This window comes from Nicotiana tomentosiformis, chromosome 6 (assembly GCF_000390325.3).
Source record: "Nicotiana tomentosiformis chromosome 6, ASM39032v3, whole genome shotgun sequence".
In the NCBI taxonomy this organism is placed as follows: Eukaryota; Viridiplantae; Streptophyta; class Magnoliopsida; order Solanales; family Solanaceae; genus Nicotiana; species Nicotiana tomentosiformis.
The window spans coordinates 115,392,263-115,401,922 of NC_090817.1; the positions used below are offsets into that span (position 1 = coordinate 115,392,263).

At 39.6% G+C, this 9,660-nt stretch overlaps 1 protein-coding gene across 1 annotated transcript; it reads left to right on the forward strand.

Annotated features, from left to right (window-relative positions):
• Window positions 1-5,230: 5,230 nt before the first annotated feature.
• LOC138894620 (uncharacterized) lies at window positions 5,231-5,977 on the forward strand. Its single transcript, XM_070179330.1, has 2 exons — window positions 5,231-5,331; window positions 5,419-5,977. The coding sequence occupies exons 1-2, from the start codon at window positions 5,231-5,233 to the stop codon at window positions 5,975-5,977; spliced, it is 660 nt and encodes a 219-aa protein (XP_070035431.1).
• The last annotated feature ends 3,683 nt before the right edge of the window (window positions 5,978-9,660 follow it).

Below are 9,660 nucleotides of genomic sequence, written 5' to 3' on the forward strand. Positions count from 1 at the left end.
TTTCTTGCATAATTTCAGCGCACATAAATATTTAGCCGATAGTATTCTCAGTAATTTTGTCAATTCTTATGGTGTAATTAAGCCCCCTATACCTTCTTTCTATTTTCACCTTTTTTAAGCTATAACCTACTTTGTTCTCAAGGAAAATGTAAATTTTGTAACTGTTAATAGTATGTTTTCGTTCTATACGACTGCTCAAATATAAGCCAAATTCATTTGATGAGATGAAATTTTTGTCTCATATTTGGTCATCATATTGGCTATGCTGCGTGTGTCATCTTAAATCCAAATCCAACTAAGAGCTAAGACCTCAGCCCCAACGGATTTTCCATTCTGTGAAAGTCGCTTAAACCACTAGACAACCCAAAGAGCAAAAATATAAAATAATAAAAACGAAAAAGAGAAAGAAAGTGGAAGAGACCGTCTCGAAAATGGAAATTTTGTAACTGTTAATAGTATGTTTTCATTCTATATGACTACTCAAATATAAGCCAAATTCATTTGCTGAGATGAAATTTTTGTCTCACATTTGGTCATCATATTGGCTGTGTTGCGTGTGTCATCTTAAATCCAAATCCAACTAAGAACTAAGACCTCAGCCCCAGCGGATTTTCCATTTTGTGAAAGTCGCTTAAACCACTAGACAACCCAAAGAGCAAAAATATAAAATAATAAAAATGAAAAAGAGAAAAAAAGTGGAAGAGACCATCTGGAAAATGAACGAATATACTCTCTTTGATTTATAACATAATTGTTCGTTCAGCCAAAAATATTTACACTCTCTAGCCGGTATACATAAATCTATCTATCTATTTTTATCTATATCTATTTATACTATATTAAAAGCACGAAACCCCTTAACAAAATATCGTTCAGTTTTTTACCCTTTAAAAATAAGTTTCACATTGGAAAAATATGTAATTTAAATTATTTTTTAAATATTTATGACTTAAAATTAAGTAAAATTTTAATTATTGCCTAATATTTAAGAATTCGAAATCAACTAAATTAGGATAAAAAATATTTAAAAAATAAAAGAGAATATCAAGAATAAAAGGTAAGTTTTTTGCCACATAAGAAAACTCCACGACAAAGTATTGTGTAATTTTTGTGTTCTTTTTTTTTTTTTTGGTAATTAACTGAACTTTTGTATTAATCACGAGTAAGCTGTACAAATCCATAGCTTGCTCACATAGCTCGCTATCTTTTATAACCTCCAAAGAAAAAGAACCAAAACTTAGCCTATATATGCATGTATACACGTACTCAGAAAATAAAGCTTTGAACTAATCTATGTACATCTTCAGTAGCTCTAATTGTGCAATTGTATGCTATCTCTCGTGCAATGGCAATCCAATTCTTACTCTTCTTTTCAAAAATATTCATATTCCCTTCTATCCAGATGGCATGTGAGACTTCTGCATAGACCATCCGAAATACTTTTGCCCTCTGAGTTCTCCCTTTGGCATTCTGAAGGATCCATTGTAGGTATTGATCCCAGGTTGTTGTCACTCTATAATCATGTTTCATCCAACATCCAATTTTGCTCCATGTGTTCTGAGCGAAGGCATACCTAACAAACAAATGTTCTCTGCTTTCCTCATGCCCATGTCACAGTATGCAATGTGAATACACATTCACTCCCCAGTTGCATAGCCTATATGTAGTAAGGAGCTTCCCTTGCAATAGTATCCACATAGTGAATTGGGCTTTAGGCCTGGTAGTGTTCTGAAACATTAAGCATTTCCAAGCAACTCGAGGTCTATCACCCAGGAGTTGTAGGTATAGGTACCGGATCACGTTCTTCCTTTCAATAAGTTCTTGTATTTGGCTCAAAGTGCTTCTAGCATTATGTAACGATCCGACCGGTCGTTTTGAGTATTATAACCCCGTTCTCTCATTTACTGCTCAATTTATGCTTTACAGTTATTTTATGACTTACCGAGTTAGTTGGTTCGGGTCCGGAACGATTTCGGAGTGAAATAAGACACTTAGTCTCTTAATTGAAAACTTAAGTTGAAAAAGTTGACAGGATATTGACTTATATGTAAACGATCTCGAAATTTAATTATGATGATTCCAATAGCTCTGTATCATGATTTTGGACTTAGGAGCGTGTTCGAAAAATTATTTGGAGGTCCGTAGTGGAATTAGGCTTGAAATAGCAAAAGTCGAATTTTTGGGAAGTTTGACCGGGGGGTTGACTTTTTGATATCGGAGTCGGAATCCAATTCTAAAAATTGGAATACCTCCATTATGTCATTTATGACTTGTGCGCAAAATTTGAGGTCAATCGGACGTGATTTGATAGGTTTCGGCATTGTTTTGTAGAAATTAAAAATTTCAAAGTTTATTAGGCTTGAATTGGGGTATGATTCGTGATTTTAGCGTTGTTGGATGTGATTTGAGGTTTCGACTAAGTTCGTATTATATTTTAGGATTTGTTGGTATAATTGGTTGAGGTCTCGAGGGCCTCGGGTGAGTTTCAGATGGTTAACGGATCAATTTTGGACTCGGCATTCGAGCTGAAGAATGTTGGTTTTCTGTCACTGATTTCCTTCTACACGGTCGCATGAAAATGTCCGCGATCGCGTAGGCTTGTTTGAGGCAGTGATGATTTTGTTCTTCGCGATCGCGTGAAGAGGGATGCGATCGCGTAGCTGTGCGAGTAGTGGAGCAGAAGTAGAGGTCACACGTTTTGTGCTTCGCGATCGCGTGGACGAGTCCGCGATCGCGTAGGCCTGTGAGAGTGAGCTTCGCGATCGCGTGGGAAAGTCCACGATCGCGTAGGGTTAAATCCAATTTTACCGATTTGGTGCTCGGAGAAAGAGCATTTTCGAGAGATTTTCAAGGAAAATAACGGGGTAAGTGTTCTTAACTCAATATTGATTAAAATACCCGAATCCATGATTGTTTTTGACATTTAATTATTGAATTAAGTTGGAAGATTTAGAAAAAACCTCTTGGTTTAAATTGAAGATTTGAGGGTCGAGTTGAGGTCGGATTTTGGTAAAATTGGTATGATTAGATTCGTGGTTGAATGAGCTTTCGTATTTTGTAATTTTTGTCGGGTTCCGAGATATGGGCCCCACGAGTAATTTTTGGATGAAATTTCGGATTTTTATTGAAAAATTATATTTTCATATGAAATTAATTCCTACAATTTTTATTGACTGAATCGAATTATTTGTGGCTAGATTCGAGGCGTTTGGAGGCCAATTCACGAGGCAAAGGCATAGCAGAATAAAGAATTTTACGGTTTGAGGTAAGTAACAGTTCTAAATTTGATCCTGAGGGTATGAAACCCCGAAATATGTATTATGTGATTGGTTTTGAGGTGATGCACATGTTAGGTGACAGGCGTGTGGGCGTGCACTGTAGAAATTATGACTTGGTCAATTCCATGGAACTGTGTAGTTGAAAAATCTGTTGATATCCGTACAATTTTCCCCGTATTAGAGAAATTGATCTATGAATCATGTTTAAATCATATGTTTACATTGTTGGGACCCACAGAGGTCGTGTACTTGTGAAATTATTTTCTAAATTACTGTTTTGCACTCAGTCACAGTTCTATTTGTACATTTTTACCTCAGTCTCTCTTATTCATTATTGATGCATCACATCATTGTTGTTGGAATGCTTATCATGATTTCTGAGAGCTCGAGAGACTGGAGAGGTTGATGACTAAATGAGGCCGATGGCCTAATTATGAGGATATTTATGGATCGGGTTGCACGCCGCAACATGTTTCATTGATTCATGCCATGATTGGCTTGATATAGCGTTAGGCTGAAGGAACCCCTCCGGAGTCTGTACACCCCCCCCCCCCAGTGAGCGCATGTACCTACTGAGTGCGAGTGCCGAGTGATGAGTGACTGTGAGGAAAGAGTGTCTGTGAGGTTGGAGTGAATGGGAGGACTGAGTGACTGTTACTCTGAGAGGATACATTAATTTCATTATTTGCTTCATTTCACCTATCATATATCACTATTTTGAAAATTCCGAAAAAAAATATTATTTTCTGTTTCGGTTAAATTTGATATGAAATTTCAGTGAAATCTTAAATGTTGAACTTGAGAGCATGCCTACCCTTTTATGTTGGAAAATACTGTATTTGGACATAGTTGAGAAAGCTCGTCACTACTTTCAGTTCTTTATTTATTATTGTTACTTACTGAGATGGTTGTACTCATACTATACCCCGCACTTCGTGTGCAGATCCAGGCGATCCCGGATACATTGGGTGTTGATTCTTTCATACAATTGAGTTTTTGGAGATTCAGAGGTAGTTGCTATGTTTCGCAGACCTTGTCTCTCCTTCCCTATCCTTTTGCTTATCGTATTTGGTCTTGGATTATTATAGACCGGGTTTTCCAGACTTGTAATGTATAGATGCTCATGTACTCAGTGACACCGGGTTTTGGGAGTGTGTTTATTTCCAATGTTTGTGTGATTTATCCTTGAACTTAATTATTATGTTTTCCATATTTAAAATAAATTGTGGGTTATTGGTGTTGTCGGCTTGCCTAGTATTGAGATAGGCATCATCACGACAGGTGAGATTTCGGGTCGTGACAAGTTGGTATCAGAACCTAGGTTACAAAGGTCTCGCGAGTCATGAGCATATTTAGTAGAGTCTTGCGGATCGGTTCAGAGACGTCTTTACTTATCTTCGAGAGGTTGTCGAACCCTTAGAAAAATTTCACTTTCTTGTATTCTATCATGCAAACTTGTTGATTTCGGAAAACTAAAAATTATGTTATTCTATTCTCTCACATATGGAAAGGACACGTACTACCGGATCAGACGGTCAACCACCAGTGCTACCAGTTGGGACCGCGAGAGGCCGCGGCCGTGGTAGAGGCCGGGGCCGAGGTAGAGGTCGAGGTGTCGCTCGTACAGCAGTTGGAGAAGCACTTGTAGCACCACCAGTTGCTCCAGCTCAGGAGCAGATTCCAAATGTAGTTGAGCCGGCGGGACCCGCTCAGCACCAGTTTTGCCCATTGAGATTCCAGGCCTATATGAGGCTTTGACTCAGATATTGACAGTTTGCACTAGCCTTGCTCAGGTGGTTTCGGCTCAGGCCACACCAGCCACTTCTCAGGCCGGGGGAGGTACTCATACCCTTGTTGCCCGTGATCCAGAGAAGGTAGTGCAGGGACTTCAAATACCGGGGGCACTACCAACCTAGCCGACTGCAGCTGCTCAGGCCCCGGTAGTCCCCGTTATGGTAGATGATGAGCAGAGGATACTTGAGAGATTTGGGAGGTTTCGACCTCCATCATTTAGCGGTGCTGAGACAGATGATGCTCAGGGATTTCTGGATAAGTGCCAACAGATGCTGCGGACAACGGGTATTTTGGAGACCAGTGGGGTCTCGTTTACTAATTTTTAGTTTTCTGGGGCTGCCTTCAGATGGTGGGAGGCTTATGAGAGGTGCAGGCCAGTTGATGCAGTACCACTTACATGGAAGGAATTATCCATTCTCTTTTTGGAGAAGTTCGTGCCGCAGTCTCGCAGAGAGAAGTTGCGCAGACAATTTGAGCAGTTACGTCAGGATGGCATGTCTGTGACACAGTACGAGATGATATTTTCTGAGTTGACTCGTCATCCAGTTTGGTTGGTTCCCACTGATAAGGAAAGAATTAGGAGGTTCATTGATGGTCTCACATACCAGCTGCGGTTCCTTGTGACTCCGGAGAGGGTATCTGATGCTACTTCTGATGAGGTAGTTGACATTGCTCGGCAGATAGAGATGGTCTGTAGCCAAGAGCATGGAGAGAAAGAGGCTAAAAGGCCTCGTGGTCCAGGGGATTTCAGCAGTGTTCCTTCCGGGGGTCAGCTTTACCGCGGTAGGGGTTGTCATTATAGACACGCTCAGGCGGGTCGCCTAGTTCACCGTGATGCATCATCCAGCCAGGGTTCATATAGTTCTCATCAGGGTCAGTCATCTCTCAATGCCCTGCCAGCCTAGAGTTCGTCTCGGGCTCCTTCAGTTCTGGGTTTATTTGCACCGGATGCTTCTAGCAGTTATTCTGGTTCTCGGGGTCCAATTTAGTCAATACCACCGCCAGTACCAGGGAGCTGCTTTATGTACGGTGAATTTGTGCATATGTGGAGACAATGTCCTCGTCGCTCGGGAGGTCCAGTGCAGCAGAGGAGTCAGACTACGACTTCAGTACCAGTTACTTCACTACCCGCCCAGCCAGCTAGGGGTCGCCCAAGAGGGGGAGGCCAATCAGGTGGAGGTCAGGCCCGATTCTATGCTTTTCCTGTCAGTCCAGATGTCGTTGCCTCATATGCAATGTTCATTTGCACTTATTTATCAATAACATCTAGTGATGGAACCCTTACTGTCTCTCCCCGTCGTCATGCTTACATAATGTTCTGGAGTTGTATCATATCCGTAGGATCTGAATAAATGCAATCTCATTCTTTTTGCCTTTCTACTACATTCTTCATTTACTATTCCATAGTTACCTGCACCACATAACTCCGACTTAATACCATATCACACCATCTTCCCCCTTTAGGGGAGTACTAACATTTATTGCTATGAAGATTTACCTATAAATGTTTCACTTCTTCATATTTGGCATCTTTTTACATCTTCACAGACTCTTACTTGCCTTGCGGTAACCCTTCTGTATCAGGGATAACTAAATTTCTTACGCACGAAGGTGACACCTAGTGTAATTGGCACACTTAGTCCCTTAAGCTTAACTCTGCTCGCAACGCTTGTTTTAGGGAAGCATCTTCATGAATGACCTTTAAAAGTTATTCTTCTGTTGTCCATTCAATTATCGCCGGAACGCGATCTCTGAAATTCTCACAATGTCAACTATTATCAAATCCTTCGGTCCCGAATTCATGTTCGGTTTATCTTATTCACTAGCCCATACTAATTTCTATTACTCCGAGGGTCTAACTTTTCCTTCTGGTAATCACGTATGAGTCACCAACTCATTTCTCGAAATGGGGACATGACTTTATAGCTTATACTCTTTTATTGTCTCAAGGCCTATAACTTCTTGTCTTTTCCTTCACTTGACTATAGAATTTGTAGTCCTGTCATATTTTGATTTACCGTTATCATCCATTTATCACATCTTACTCATAATGCTTTATTTACTCTCTTCATATTCTCCCGCTAATATTTTTGTCTATCACTTTATTCTGAAAACTTCAACAAAATATTCTTTCGCTTTTAGCTCCCCTTGATCTATCTGCTGGCTCTTCGGGTCGCCTAGCATTCTCTCTTTACTAGTGGTGGGATCTATACAAAGGTAAATATTTATTCCCTCTAGGATTCCAGTGCCAATCGTCTAATTTTTATCTGGGCATTCTAGTATTTCATATCTAAATGTACTATTCTAGAGTGCACCATCGAGGTATCTCTCAAGGAGATCTATTACCACATTTACACTATCCTTCAGAAATAATATCTAATGATAATAATCCATCCACAATTTTTGGTATACTCTAACCCCAACTTGATCCTGATATCCCATCTTTCTCTTAAACTATATATGTCAGCACCCATAGGGCATAATTGAGATGGGTGTGGACAATTATATATATATATCTTCGTTACTGTTGAAAGTAACTCAGAAGGCTTATATTTATCTGCTTGAATTGTAAATACAGATAATCTTCACTAACTGGGTACCTTGTATCGTTCTTCACCTAGCTGCTTTTACTTGTTGAAACTTGTATCTACCTTCTGATTCTCTCGTTACTTTTTACCATATGGGTAGATAGATATTCATGCCTTAGGGCTCCTTATCAATAAGCTCACACGTCGTATTACACATATAATCTACTGAAGGCATTACATTTACTCTTCATAAGCATGACGCAAAATCGAGTTCCTCTGACTCAACTCTTCCACAGCTACATTCAATCTCTTACCAATTGTCTTTTTGGATGTATATGTCATTGTATAAAGAATAAAATAGAATATAGGAGTTTAAATTTTTTACAACTGAGCTCTACCACACGATCTAGAGTAAGAAGAAAGACTAACAATCCTAAATTCCCTGTAACCTCATGCTTATAAGTGTGGTGCACAACACACCCATAAAGAAGACTCTACTAGACATGTCTTGTAGACTTCCTAGGACATAACTGCTCTGATACCACTTTTGTCATGACCCAAACCGTAGGGCCGCGATGAGCACCTGATACCTAACTCAATCGAGTACCAACATAACGTATCATTCTTATCATACTATCATGGGTAAATAAACTGGAAAGGCCGTCATGAGATAACTAGAATAAAACATAAGGGAATACTAGACATAGGACGACCCAACATGATATAGAAACTTATACATATGATATACGAGCCTATAAAGCCGACATAAACATTTGTATACTCAAGACATGGGCCGATAAGGCCATACAAGTATCCATATATATGTTGTAATGACCCGACCGGTCGTTTTGAGTATTACAACCTTGTTTCCCTACTTACTGCTCAAATTGGGCTTTAAAGTTGTTGTGTGAATTGCCAGGGCAATTGGTTTGGGTCCGGTGAGGTCTCGGAATGAATTGGAACACTTAGTTTCAAGGTTTAAATCTTAAGTTAAAATAGTGACCGGATGTCGACTTATGTGTAAACGACCTCGGGATTTAATTATGATGATTCCAATAGCTCTGTATGGTGATTTTGGACATAGGAGCGTGTCCGAAAAATTATTTGGAGGTCCGTAGTAGAATTAGGCTTGAAATGTCGAAAGTTAAATTTTTGGAAAGTTTGACCGAGGGGGTTGACTTTTTGATATCGATGTCGGAATCTGATTCTCGAAATTGGAATAGCTTCGTTATGTTATTTATGACTTGTGTGCAAAATTTGAAGTCATTCTGGATTGATTTGATGTATTTCGGCACAAAATATAGAATTTGAAAGTTCAAAGTTCATTAGGCTTGAATTGAGGTGTGATTCGTAGTTTTAGCATTGTTTGATGTGATTCGAGGCTTCGACTAAGTTCGTATGATGTTTTAGGACTTGTTGGTATAATTGGTTGAGGTCCCGAGGGGGCTCGGGTGAGTTTCGGGGTGGTTTCAGACCATTTCTAGGCCATTTTTAGTTGCTGGTTTCTGCCGACAGAGGTGTGCATCGCGATCACGAACATTGGGTCCTGTTCGCGAAGAGCAAACATCAGTTTAGAACCTTGTGAATCGCGATCGCGGAAGCTCTTTCGCGATCGCGTAGAACATAATCTCTGCTGCACTGACCCGACTTTGGAAGCTTATATCTCGCAATCTATAATGAATTTGGAGATGATCCAAAAATAAAAGTTTTATCCCTTGATGTCTAGTTTTCAAAAATGTAAACCAATTATCATTTGGAGTTGTGTACAAAAAGTTATGATGGATACACTATAGGCTATTTGAGAAGAGTTTGGAAATCTCTATTGCACAGGGCTGACTGTGGAAGTTTATATCTAGCAATATATAAGGAATTGGAAGATGAGTAACAAATAAAAGTTATAGCCCTTGGTATCTAGTTTTTAGAAAGTTAAACTATTTGTAATTTGGAGTTTTGTACAAAGAGTTATGACCATTACACTAGAGGTTGTCTGAAAGAGTTGGAGAGTTTGTTCTTCGCGATTGCGAAGCCTTTTCCGCGATCGCGAAGAGTAATTTTGGGGC